The sequence below is a fragment of the Sorex araneus genome, chromosome X, assembly GCF_027595985.1.
Source record: "Sorex araneus isolate mSorAra2 chromosome X, mSorAra2.pri, whole genome shotgun sequence".
NCBI lineage: Eukaryota > Metazoa > Chordata > Mammalia > Eulipotyphla > Soricidae > Sorex > Sorex araneus.
The window spans coordinates 55,376,504-55,390,973 of NC_073313.1; the positions used below are offsets into that span (position 1 = coordinate 55,376,504).

General features: G+C 38.5%; 1 protein-coding gene across 2 annotated transcripts in view; it reads left to right on the forward strand.

The window, feature by feature from the left end:
• KANTR (KANTR integral membrane protein) overlaps positions 1–6,399 on the forward strand; it is a 31,947-nt gene extending 25,548 nt beyond the window's left edge. Inside the window, exon 3 of one of the 2 annotated variants that reach the window (XM_055122847.1) lies at positions 1,866–6,399. In XM_055122847.1, coding sequence (XP_054978822.1) covers positions 2,653–2,883 — 231 coding nt within the window. In that variant the 5' untranslated portion in view covers positions 1,866–2,652 and the 3' untranslated portion in view covers positions 2,884–6,399. The remainder of the gene's footprint in view (positions 1–1,865) is intronic. The other variant, XM_055122848.1, reaches the window with a different exon arrangement.
• Positions 6,400–14,470: the final 8,071 nt, after the last annotated feature.

Below are 14,470 nucleotides of genomic sequence, written 5' to 3' on the forward strand. Positions count from 1 at the left end.
CTGGACCAGTCGGCATTCCCACCAACAGTGAAGGAGCATCCCTTTTTCCCCACATCCACGCCAGCACTGGTTGCTTTTGTTCTTTTGAATGTGTGCCAGTCTCTGTGGTGTGAGATGATATCTCATTGTTGTTTTGATTTGCATCTCCCTGATGTCTATCGATGTGGAGCAATTTTTCATGTGCCTTTTTTCCATTTGTATTTCTTTTTTGAGGAAACTTCTGTTCATTTCTTCTCCCCATTTTTTGATAGAGTTGGAGGTTTTTTCTTAAACAATTCTACTAGTGTCTTGTATAACCTGGATATCAATCCCTTATCAGATAGGTATTGGGTAAATATTTTTTTCCCATTCTGTGGGCTCTTTCTGTATTTTGGTCACTGTTTCTTTTTAAGTGCAGAAGCTTCTTAGTTTGATGTAGTCCCATTTGTTTATATTTGCTTCACTTTTATGGTCAGTGCCGTTTCATCCTTAAACATGCTTTTAGAAAAGCAAGCTTTTCTGAGAGAAAAACTTTACCACCTTTTCTTTTCTTTTTTTGTTTTGTTTTTGGATCACACCCAGCAATGCACAGGGGTTACTCCTGGCTCTGCACTCAGGAATTACTGCTGGCGGTGCTCAGGGGACCATATGGGATGCTGAGAATTGACCCCGGTTTGACCGTGTGCAAGACAAACGCCCTACCCACTGTGCTATCACTCCAGCCCTCACCTTTTAATTTCTTACATAAACACAACATGGTCATGATCTTTTCCTTCTTATACAGTACCAGATTGTTTGTTAACATTTTGTTTATGTATCCATGTTAACATTTTGTTATCTATGTTAACATTTTGTATTTATATCCATTAATAAACTTGATCTTTATTTTTTCTTTCTTATGTTGTCCTTAATTTAGTTCAGCACCAACTTTGGCTATTATCATAGAATGGTACATAGTGTTCATTCTTTTTTTTTAGTCTTCCTTCTTTTATGATATTCCAGAAATTATTATATGACTTTGGAATGATAATTTTTGTAGAATTCTCCAGTAAAACTGTTTTGGTCTAGAGCTAGGAATGTGGCTCAATGGTAGAGTTCATACCTTCATGTGTGAACCCCTGGGTTCAAGCCCCAGCATCACAGAAAAACAAAACAACCTTGGTTTGGCGTTTTCCTCTTTTCAACAAAATTCTAAATTAAAAAATATCCAAACATCTTTGTAGAATGAAGAGACAGTACAGCAGGTTGGGTCTTTGCCTTGCACGAAACCAACCCAGGCTCTATCCCTGGCATGCCATATGGTCTCCATAGCCCACCGGGAGTGTTTCATGAGGAGGGAGCCAGGAATAAGTCCTGAGCACCTCATGGTGTGGCTCAAAGTCAAATAAGAAAAATTAAAATTTTAAGTGAGAAACTTAAAATCTGTTTTCATAGTTTATGCTGAAATTCAAAACTTTAAATTTATGTGTTCTTAAAATCCTTAACATTTATCATCAGTAAATATCTCTGAAAAATAGATAATAAAGTACTTAAAACCAATTTTTAAAGTTTTAGAGTTTTTAAAAATCAAAATTAAAAGGGTCAGAGAGATAATATACCGGGCAGGACACTTGCCTTATATGCAGCCAATCCAGGCTTGATCCCAGCTCTCTATATGGTCCCCTGAACTCAACCAGAAGATCTCCGAGCAAATGGCCAGGAATAAGCCCTGAGTGCAGCCATATATGGATGCAAAACAAAAGTAGAAATGATACCTAGCAGATGTCAAATTTTTGTTTATCTGAAAAAATATATTCTTAAAATTTCTTGTGATAATGTGATTATATTTCAAATTAAACTCTTCCATAGTAAATATTTCAAAATACTGATGGAGTTCTTATTTGCAGAACATGCATCATTGTTAGAATCATCACCCTGCAGCTGGCTTGGACATCAGTAAAAGAGCTCTTCAGCTGCAAATGGATAGAAGTATCTGGTAGTCTTGAAGACGGCGTTTCAGGGCCTCTACCTGGAGTGACACCCTCCAGAAACCCCTCTTGACTTCTCTGCATCCTACCCCATCTCTGCAGGTCACAATTTGGGCTGTGTGTGATCTTGGCAACTGGAACACAGACTCCTTCAGCACCTCCACCGATCCCTTGTCTTCACTGAGCAGAAGACCACAAAACCTAGTTACTGAAGTGAGACAGCACTTTCTTGACCCTTCTTAGTACATTCAGCACAGAACAATAACTAGATGCTACAGAGATTACTAGATGTTACTCACTGGTGCCCGGAACTGACAGGTACTATAGACCTTGTTTCACAAAGAGCTACCCTCTAGGGATTTCTGTGGGATGTTTCTGATAGAGACAGGTGTCAAATTGCCTTAGGTCTAGGGACTTCGTTGCTTTAGGTCACACGTGGACACCTGCAGAACAGAAGGAAATATTTCTTTCCTTACTTGTAATTCTGCTGTGGTTTTTTTTTGGTTCGTTCTTCTGTTTGTTTTTGTAGGAAACTACTACTGTAGTTCCTCTAGCAGCTAGAGGACTACTCAGGATTTCTTTTTCTTCTTGAGTCAATTGTGGTAAGTTATATTTTTCTAGGAATTGGGTTGTTTGTCTGTATTCTTAAATTAATTAGCATAAAGTTTTCTTTTTCAGTTTTCTCTGCTATATATAATCTGAAACTATGTCTCCTTTTTCATTGCTGATATTGGTTATTTGTGCCTTCTCACTTTTTTTCTTGATCAACCTCACCAGAGGCTTATCTATTTTATTAGTCTTTTCAAAGAACCAACTTTTGGCCTTGTTGCTCCTCTCTATTTTGTCTTTGTTTTCTATTTCTTTTATTTCTGCACTTATTTTTTTTGATCTCCTTCCATCCACATTTTTTGGATTTATTCTGCTGTTCTTTTTCTGATTTTTGAAATTGAACACTGTGCTCATTACTTTTTTTGACCCTTCTTGTTTTCCAATCTGTGCATATAAGGATATGAATTTACCTTTAAATACTGCTTTTCTACAAGTTCAGATATGTCATATTTCATTATTGTTTGATTCAATTTCTTAAAGGTTGCCACCATGGTTTCTTTTTGACCTGTCTATTATACAAAAGTGTGCTTTTAAATTTTCTAAATGAAGATTTTTTAATTTAACTCATTGTTATTGAAGTCTATCTTGATTGCATTTTGATTAAAGAATATGGTATGTATGAAACTCTTTGGAATTTGAGACTTATTCTATGGCTTAGTATGTAAACAATATTTTTTTAATGTTTCCTATGTGCTTTAAAAGATAGTATGTTATCTAATTGTTGAATACAGAGTTCTATGTATGTCTATTATCAAGTATGTTAATTGTATTGTTCAAATTTTCTATATAGTGATTGTTTTGGTCAGGGTAAGAAGATTTGTGTATAAATTTGACAATAATGTAGATTTGCCTACTCTTTGTAATTTTTTTACTATATATATTTGAGAGTACTTTATCAGGAACATTCAAATTTAAAATGTGTTGTTATATGCCTGGTAAATATGTAATTAACCTTCTCTGCTCCTAATAATGCTTTGTCTTTCGAGTCTGTTTAATCTTATATTGGCAACAAAATACCATGTTCTAATTAGGATGTATAACAAGAGTTCTGTGGTATGTGATTTTCTATCCTTTTACTTTTCAACATTTTCATGTTCTTATGTTTTAATTATATGTTTGGGGAATGGCATATAGCTGGTCCTTTAAAAATCTAATATGATTATTTGTCTTTAAATGGACAAATTTAGTATATTTACATTTACACCTTAATTTATTTTTACCATCATGCTTTTAAATTTATTTTTCCTACCAACACTTTATCTATGCTTAATTTTTCTCTTTCCTTACCTACCTTCTTATTTTTGAGATTTGTGCATTATTCAGCGTTTTTCTTCTACTGTTTAGATTTTACAAAGTTTTCTCTTTGTGGTTATCTTTGAAATTTTACCATGCATGTTTAACTTAAAAAGCCTAAATAGTAGGCCAGAAAGATTGTTCAATGGGATGAATGCATGCGTTGTATAGGGGAGACCTAGGTTAAACCCCTGATACCACATGATCCCCTTAGTACTGCCACGAATGAACCCCAAGCACAGAGCTAGGGGTAGCCTCCAAGTACTTCCAGATGTGGCCCTGACTCATTCCCAGAAATTATATGTAGTGTTTCAACCTCCCTTTTGAAGATGCAGGAACCCTAGAAATTTTCAATCCTAGTCAGTCATATGACTAGGATTTTCATTTGACCATATGATATTGTTTGGAGTATATTTATTTATTCCTTCCTTTCTTATGTAATGCATTGTTTTATTAATTAACGTGATGTGATTTTTAGTATTTTTTCTTTTTCAAAATTTTGTTTTATTAAAGAACCGTAAATTACAAAGTTATTAGTAATTGGGTTTTTAACATTCACTGTTTCATCACCAATCCCACAAAAAGTGTCAACTTTCCTCTATTGTGTTCCCAGATTCCCTCTTCTGCCCATCCACCCCAGCCTGCCATCTTGACAGAAACCTTTTAATTTGGTTATGAAAGTTGATTTTGGTGTACGGTATATAGTCTTGTGCCTGGTACCATCATTTTGGGATCATTTTTCTTTGTCATGAATAAAATGTCTAGGCACTGTTTTGTTTGTGTCGTGCCAGGGATAGTATCCAGGGCCTCATACCCACAAGGAAAGTGCTCTCCTATTGAGCTATGTTCTAGTCCATGTGAATAAAATGTTTAGATGCTCTTTTAGTACAGATCTCTTGGTGTTAAATTCTTCCAGTCTTTGTGATATGTATATTTTAATACTTTATCCTCATTCGTAAAAGCATCTTAAAAACATTCCTAAAACATTATCCTCATTCCTAAAAGCAGTTATAAGGACTGAAGTCTGTTCTCAGTTTAATTGCTGTGCTTTGTTTTCTTTTATACTGATTGCTTTAGGATCTTGTGTGTTTTTTGAGGGGCACTGCAGGGATTCTGCAGTTTCACCTTAATGTGTTTACGCATGCATTCCTTTTTTATTCTACTGGAAATGTACCTCATGCCTATAAATATTTTTTTTTCCAAAAAATCTCCATCATTTCTTCAAATACTGCCTTTCTTCCTTTCTTTCTGTCCCCACTTCCCCAGAATACAATTAGTCATAATTTGGATTTCATTGTCTTTTCCATGTCTTGTAACATCTTATTGCTATATTCTCTCTCCTGTCTGTAAAAACCTCGCTCTGGGCAGTTTCTTCAGCTATGTCTTTTCGTTAATTATTTATCTCTTTGGCTGTCTTATTTTTTGTTTAATCTGTCCACTCTGCTTTTTATTTCAACAATTGTATTTTTACTTGTACATGTTTCATATATTTTACTTTCTAATCTGCCGAGCTATTCCTAATAGTCTTTTTTTTGCTTATCTTTGCAATTGCATCCATTATTTCCTAAACATTTATACAATTTTGCTTCAACTATTAATCACTGTTTCTATAAGTAATTACATTGTGAATTTTTTCACATTTAAACCTCATAGTAAAGGCTGTTCACATATCCTTTGTTGTATTTTTTCTTTTTTTTTTTTTTGCTTTTTGGGTCACACCCAGCAATGTTCAGGGGTTACTCCTGGCTTTGCACTCAGGAATTACTCCTGGTTGTGCTTGGGGGACCATATGGGATGCCGGGGATCGAACCCGGGTCAGCAGCATGGAAGGCAAACGCCCTACCCGTTTGCTATCGCTCCGGCCCCTGTTGTATTTTTTTCTTAGCAATTAATTGTTTCTTTTTCTCCTTCTAGTGCTCTAACACCTTTACTAATTCTTCTCTGAAATTCTTTTTACAATTTAAATCAGGTTGGTTCGTCCTCTGCTCAGAATTCTCCTATGGCTCCCTATTCCCTCAAAATAAAAAAGCCAAAGCCATTGCCATGGCCATTAGTCCCCACACAAACTGGTCTCCATTTCCTCTCTGATCTTATCTCTTATCAAGCTCGCCACCACTCACTTTTCTTCATTCATACTACCCTCTTTGCTATTCCTCAAATATGTCAGGTATCTTCCCTCTTCAGAGTATTTATGCTTGCTGTTCTCACTGCCTGGAACACAATTTTCCCAGGTAATCTGTTAATTTACTCTACCACTTCTAGTATTCTCAAATAATGCTGCTCTAAAGAAATGTTCTTTGACCAACATATATAGAATATTTCTGTTCACTAGCACTTTCTGTACCCTGATCCTATTGTATGTATTATATGTTTCTATAAAGCACTGATCATTACTGGATATAACTTATAATTATTTATTGTGGTTAGTATTCCTTTTCCTAATAGATTGTAAGCTTCACAAAGCAGGGACTTTCTGTTGCTGTTCATTGTTGTATCTCCCAGTGCCAAGAACAGTGCACAATAATATTTAGTAGACAATAAACATTTGTGCATTAAACTGAATGTATGAATGACTTAATGTGGAGGACAGAGGTAAATGGATTCTTTAGAGAACTAGCCTAGGTATGAAGGCTTTTCATTCCATGTTAAGGAGATGGGATGACATTGTTGAGAATGGTGAAAGAGCAATGATGATAGCTCCCAGGACCTTTTGAGAAGTAGATTCATATGTGGTAGGGTGGTGACAAAGTTTTTGATGCTGACCCTATTCCTGGGACTCCTGAATGTGGGATTTCCTCTTTCTCAAACAGTCCCCAGTTGCCATGTTGTCATACTTACTTGTTACCTGTTGAAAATCAAAGACCTGACTCTCACTAGGCCTTCTCATCCCAGTTTAGCTGCCTTTCCTTCTGTCCTGTGAGGAACTGTTTCTTGGTTTCCAGTCCAACAAATCTCCACCATTAGATTTCTTCTGTGCTACTTGTGTGTTGGGGGTGATGGTACAGAAGTCAGTACAAAGCCTGGCACACAGTAAGTGCTGTTATAATGGTGAATATCACAGGGAGGTAAACTTAAGCTCAGAGGTGTATTTTTCTATAGTTAAGGCTGCAACCATGTTTTGATAATTTTTTGTTTATTTTCTCATTCCCCTTGTCCTCTTTTCATTGTTGATGTTGTTGTGATGTCCCAAGTTTGTACACACATCTGAATGTGTTGCCCACACTTTTTTAAAGCTGTAGTTCTTGCTGAGTATCACACATCAGGTTTCATTGTTCACACATCAGGTCTGGTGCTCTCCGAAGTTGTACTCCTTTCACCATGATGCTTACACATGCTCACCAGGACTTGCACACTTAGATGAGGCACAGAAGTTATAGTTATGGTTCTATTTTTGTTATTTTTTTTTTTTGCTTTTTGGATCACACCCAGCGATGCACATGGGTTATTCCTGGCTCTGCACTCAGGAATTACTCCTGGCAGTGCTCAGGGGACCATATGGATGCTGGGAATCGAAACCCAGGTTGGCCACATGCAAGGCAAACGCCCTACCCGCTGTGCTATCACTTCAGCCCCACAGTTATGGTTCTTTCTGGGGATCACTGAAGTGCTCACATATGTGCTCACCAGAGATCACACTTCCGGTTCTCATACTTGCACATCCTTTTAGTAAAGGTAGCCAAAAGGAATTTCAATCATTTTTTATGACGTTTACACACAGCTGGTTGCTGTGTGACTAGAAATTGATTGAAGCAGCAGAGATCACAGACACAGAGTTGCTGCTGTCTCAAGCAGGATTGCTGCCCAGACTGTACTCGGTGCCTATGAACATTTGAAATTTGAACTTGTAACCATACACTTGAAAGGTTGGATTCTAAGCCACTGTTCTATTCCTTCAGAAACTGATTGAGATTTAAGCACTTATTTTCTCCCTAAGTCCCTTAGGGACTGGCCTGACTAGAGCGTTTCTCTCTGTCCATGACCATTTGGATATGAATACTGTGGCTTGATGTGTTTGTTAACTATTTCCCTAATTTTCTCCACCCATTATTCTCACCATAATGCTATCAAAACACACAAGGTGGGGCTGGAGCGATAGCACAGCGGGTAGGGCATTTGCCTTGCACGCAGCCGACCCGGATTCTAATCCCAGCATCCCATATGGTCCCCTGAGCACCGCCAGGGGTAATTCCTGAGTGAGGAGCCAGGAGTAACCCCTGTGCATCGCCGGATGTGACCCAAAAACAAAACAAAACAAAAAAAAAACACAAGGTATGCCACTAGAGACCTTACTTTCCATTTCAACATTAGTTAATTATTCATCATCACAGTTTATTTAAACATCTAACTATAATTGAGCAAATAGACTGATCACCTACTATGTGCCTGGCCTCCTTCTCCACATAACTGACACAGAGATTTTTACACAAGTATGTAGTAGCTGGAGAGATAGTACAGCAGGTAGAGTGCTTGCCTTGCATACGTCCGACCTGGGTTGGATCCCCAACACCCCAAATGGTCCTTCAAGCTCCACCAGGAGTAATTCCTGAAAATAAAGCCAGAAATAACCCTGAGAATCACTGAGTGTGTCCCCAAAACAAAACAAAAAAGTATGTGGTCAGACACAGAACCATAACTTCAGGGCAATTATTATCAATGCAGTAATAGTTGGGTACAATGAACTTGAGAGTCCCAAGGAACACAAAGTCTAACTTCACAATGCTGGGAAGGTTTCTGGAAGACTTGGCACATGAATTTTATTTTTTTATGTTGCATTTAGGGTCACACCCAGTGATGCTCAGGGGTTACTCCTGGCTCTGCACTCAGGAATTACTCCTGGCAGTGCGTGGGGAACCATACCGGATGCCGGGGATTGAACCCGGGTCGGCCTTGCAAGGCAAATGCCTTACCTGCTATACTATCCCTCTGGCCCCGAGTTTTAAAATATAAATAAAAATATGAGTAAATTCTTCCAGGCAACTAACAATGGGAGAAGAGAGTTGCCCAGGAAAAGGGGAGAGCAAGGGGAAAGACCCTTCCCATGCATGGGAAGCAGCATGATATGCAGCAGTCTGTCTATACTCACCATTCACCTATTCACTTTTGTATTTTCTATTTTCTATTTTTATTTTCTGTTCACCTATTCATCATGGAATACTTTGGTACACACAAAAATCCAGACATGTGTTTGTGGCTTCCCATGATATATTGATTGTTTACTCTCCAGAAAGATATGAAAAATTGATTGGATGTAACTAGTCATGTTTTTGTTTTCAGTATTCACGTCTCCATTATCTAGAGCATGGTGTTTATTATGACCAACTTTTCTTAAACCTCACTCTGTTAGGCGATTCTCACTTGCTTAGTAGCTATGTAATATCCCTTTGCCCTGTGCATATAAATCTCAAAGAAAGTTTTTCAGACTCATAACACCAGCCATGGAATAAAGCCTCTAATCTTTTATAAGGACAGAACCTATCCATCTTATCCTCACTGGAATTAATCTCCTCTTATGTTTGATTCATGCTTGCAATAATCTGGGACAAATGGCTGGTGGAATATAGAAGGTCCAGTTTCAAAGCATGGATGCCCCCACCCCATATCTGGGTTTGTGACCTTAGCCAAGCCATCAGTAAAGTTAGTTTGATGCCCTTTTGGGGTTTTTCGTTTGTTTTGTATGTTACATTTGGTTTTGGGACCACACGAGGTGCTGTTTAGAGTTAACTCCTGGTGGTCCTTGGGGTGATGCCTGGGATTGAACTGGGGTAGGCTATGTTCAAGGCAAGCACCCTACCCACTGTACTATACTATATACTGTCATCCCGTTGCTCATCGATTTGTTCAATCGGGCACCAGTAACATCTCTCATTGTGAGACTTATTGTTACTGTTTTCGGCATATCCAATATACCACGGGTAGCTTGCCAGGCTCTGCCGTGTGGGCGCGATGCTCTCAGTAGCTTGCCAGGCTCTCCAAGAGGGGTGGAGGAATCAAACACGGGTTGGCCGCATGAAAGGCGAATGCCCTACCACTTTGCTACCACTCCAGCCGACTATATACTGTATAGGTGTTAGAGCAAATACAGATCACCTGGCACATGGTCACTATTTATTGAACATCTACTGAAGTCAATAGTAAAAAGAGAAGGGTGAAAAGAGATGAATCACAGAGAGCAGAGCGTATGCTTTGCATGAAGGAAACACAGGTTCAGTCCCCAGTACTGCATGTCTGAGCACCACCAGTTGCCAATTACTCCTCCCCCACAAAACCATAGACTAGCATAGTTAGAGAACATAAACTATTGGAGACAGTGAGATAGTAGAGGGATTAAGGTGTTTGCCTTCATTGAGGCTGACCCCGGTTCGATTCCTAGTACCACATACGGTCCCTCAAACACCACCAGGAATGTCCCTTGAGCACAGAGTCAAGACTAGTCCCTGAGCACTGCCGAGTATAGCCCAACTCCCTCCTTCAAAAACAGTAAAAACAACAACTGAACTCCATGATCCAGACGATTCAATTATGATTACAGTTCAACTACTTTCTAGCATTATAGTCTTGGACACATTTTCTTGATTTTCTTAGTCTTAGGTTTTCAACATTTATAAAATGAAGTTACATTACCTATCATAGTTATTGGTGATATTTTGGGAGTGTAATATGCAATGTGTCGGCCATCATAGATCTGTCCTTGTTTTATTATTAGTGAATCACTGTGAGGTACGGTTACAGACTTACAAACTTCCATGCTTACATTTCAGTCATACAATGGTCAAGTATCCATTCCTCCACCAGTGCCCATTTTCCACCACCAATGGTCCCAGCATCCCTCCCACCATCCCCACCCGGTTACCCCTCCCCCCACCCCACCTCTGTAGCAGGGCATTCCCTTTTGCTCTCTCTCTCTCCTTTTGGGTGTTGTGGTTTGCATGTTCGGTCTATAGTCTGCTTTCAGGGTGTGTCTCCCATCCCTAGCGGATCCTCCTAGCACCATTTACTTGGTGATCCTTTCTCTAACTGAACTACCTTTTCCCCCCATATGTGAGGCCAGCTTCTAAGCTGTGGAGTAATCCTCCCAGTACTTATCTTTAATAATCTTGGGTGTTAGTCTCCCATTCTGTTACTTTATATTCCACAAATAGTGAAATTTTTCAATGTCGCTCCCTCTCTTTCCGACTCATTTCGCTCAACATACTTTCCATGTTAATCCATAGATCTGTCATTTTGAGAGATACCATGTACCCAGAGGATATCTCCCATCCTTCTAATACTGCCAAAGTGTACTTATCTACCCCCTTAGAATCACAGAGAACTTTCTAATGGGAAGTTTCTAATGTCAAACAGCACTTGCATTTCTGAAATTAAGCCAAATGTTAAACATAAACCCAATATTATCTCATCATATTACATTTCCTTTTACTTGCCCTAGATTTACTTTGTTAATAAACTGTTTATGGTTTTTTGCATCTTTGGTTATTTACCATATTTATCTGGTCACTGGTTTAGTAGGTTTATCCAATAAATTAATGTTTTCTTGGAACTGGCCCAATTAATCTAAAGTTTTGGAATTAATTGAACTCTCCATAACCATGCCACCAGACCCCGTGCTTTTTAATTTCTGCTATTTTTACATATAAAGGCTTTATAAAACATTAATTACTTCTAATTTGCATATCATTATTGTCTTTTATTTTAGTTCTTTCTTTTCTAAGGAAAGCACAAAATAGACATTAAGATTATTTTATGCAAGCACTGGTTAGATTTAACTGCTTGTTTCTTCCTCCCTTATAATGCCCAGCTTCCTTTTATGGGATAATTTTTCTTCTAATTTGAAATATATTCTTTAGAAGAACCTTTGGTTTGTATCTGTTAACAGAAATGTTCCTGGTCTATTTAAACAGTTTACAAACACATTTATCTTAATTTATTCTTCTTGAAAGATAGTATTGTTGGGTATCCAATTTTAAATTATATTGGAGTTTCCTTCTTAACATTTAGAAGATATTATGGCACTAACTTCTGGTTTCCATTATTGCTGTTGAGAAGTTTTCTGTCAGTGTAATTGTTGGTAGGTTGTGTTTTCTCTTGATATTTTGAGACTCTTTCTTTGAGTTTTGCTTGACTCTAAAAGCTTTTTCTTCCTCAGGCAGGGGCTCACAAGCTATGCTCAGAAGTCCATTGCTGGTGATTCTCACCTACTGAACACCTGTTAGGTGCTAGGGCCCAAGTATATGGCTGCTATTTGGCAATGTTCAACACCTCCAGACTACATACAACTATGTTTGATGAAGCATGTAGTGCGAGTATTCAAATTCAGGTCCTGGAGCATGTAAAGCATGTGCCCCTGGCTGCTGACCTATTTCTCAGGTTCCTCTAAAAGCTTTTGTTGTTGTTCTGAATACTCTTATTTTGTTTTGGAGTCACACATGGCTGTATTCAGGCATCACTCCTGGTTTGGGACCCTATATAGGAAACCGGAGATCCTAGGTCAGCTACATGCAGGGTCCTAACATTGTACTATCCTTCCTGCCCTCTGAGTATTCTTTTTAAAATTTACTTTAAATAATTTTATCGATACCTCTGGCTGGCACCAGATAAAATCATCATCAGCCACGATCGAGTCTCATGTCCTTCTTTCATGGAAGGGAGCATAACATGACACTCTCCATAACCATGCCACTGAACCCCGTGCCAGGCGGTTTCATTCAGGGCATCCCGCAGGGGGGCGGATGAGACCCCTCCCCACCCCAAGGGACCGAGCCCTGGCAGCCGAAAACCTCCAGAACTCAACTGCCTCCATACTCACAACCACTCAGCACACACTTGGGTCAAGCCTCACCCATGAGTGAACTTATTCTTGTACCGCACAGCCGCATTCATGGCCACGCATTACTTCATACCACACACCACCCATGCTCCAAGAGTACCCCACCACATTTGATAGCATTTATAGTAGGAGGCAACCAACCTTTGAAATATTTTTATATCATATATATATATTTACATATATATATATTTAAGCATACAAGGCTCAACCCTTAACAACATGTTAGTGATCTCTTATAGAAGGGCTTAATGGATCCTGGGTGAAATACAACAATCTTCATACTCTTTTCTCTAAGGAAACTTTTGTAGCATTTTCAGAGGTTTTTCATAACTAACAATCCAAAATATATAATTTCAATTCTATTTTGGGGCAGGGGTTGGAGTTCTAGATGGAAACATCTAAAATATGATGGTAGGAAGGTGTAATGGTGGTGAAACTGGTGCTTGAATATTAAATGTAATCAAATATTGTTACCTACTTTATAAAAAAATAATTAAAAATTATTGCCATCCTGTGATTTACAAAGCTATTAATAATGGTTTTCATGCACATATTTCCAACACTGCACACATCACCAATGGACTCTTTTCCCAAGGACACCAAGACTCCTTCCTCCTAAGCCCCCCCAATACAACTGTGTGGATCAGTTTTCCCATTATGTTGCCTTTGGCCCTTTGTTGCTACCTTCCTGTATATCTTTAAGTCTCACATATGAGTAAGATCATTTTCTATCTATCTCCTTCTGACTGACTTCTCTGAGTGTTCCTTTATATACCTTCCTAACCTTGCTTCATGAGCAGTTTTTTTTTCTTGTTACTCTGAAGATAGTAAATTTCCCCATCATAGTATTTGTTTCCAAATATATTTGGGTATCGCCAGCAATGAGAACCTGTCACTGATGCAAGATTTGGTCAAGTGGACCACAGATAGCAAAGACATGGTACATTCTGAAGCCTTAGAGTCTGTACACTCCTTTATGAGCATGGATCATTGGCACCCCTACCACTTTAGAGCATGGTAGTACAGTGTACCCTGGACCCAAGCTGCCTGGGTTCAAACAGTTGAACACAACTCAGTATGGCCCCCAAATCAATAAAACGGTTTCTACCATGTAGTAAAGCACCTTGTATATGTTTTCTGTTATTAACATTAATATATTTGCACTGAGTGTATTAAAGGGAAAAGACCATGTAGTGTAGTGAGAAATAGCACAGAGTATCATGCCTTGTATGTTTCCACCAATACCTTAGAAACAAGAGCCATTAATAAAATACAAGGCTCCTAAAAATGAGAGAGAAAGAGAGAACAGAGGTGCCTGCCATATAGGCAGGTGGGGGTGGGGGGGTTGGAGAGGTGGAAGGGAAACTTGGGCACTGGTGCTGGGATATTACACTGGTGGAACGATGGGTGTCGGAAAATTGATTGACTGAAACCCAATCATGAACAACTTTGTAAATAAATAAATAAGTACTTAAATACTTTTAAAAACAACAACAACAAAAGACTCTTGAAGAAGTTATTTGGACACCTTAGGTTGTGAAATATCAAGTTCATTAGATATCATGGACAAGATATCATGTGGGAAAATAGTGTTTAAGGTTTGACAGCTTGTGATAGTTGATCCAGATTGGCTATATCTTCATTGGAGCAGAGCAATAAATGGGAGGAAAAGCAGCAATGACAATAAGGGTTTCATTTAGATATAGGGGTTTCCTAAGCATTTAAAAATGATTTTTTGTTTTTAGGCCATACTTAGTGGTGCTTAGAGGCTATACCCAGATTGGAACTTGGGGGCCAC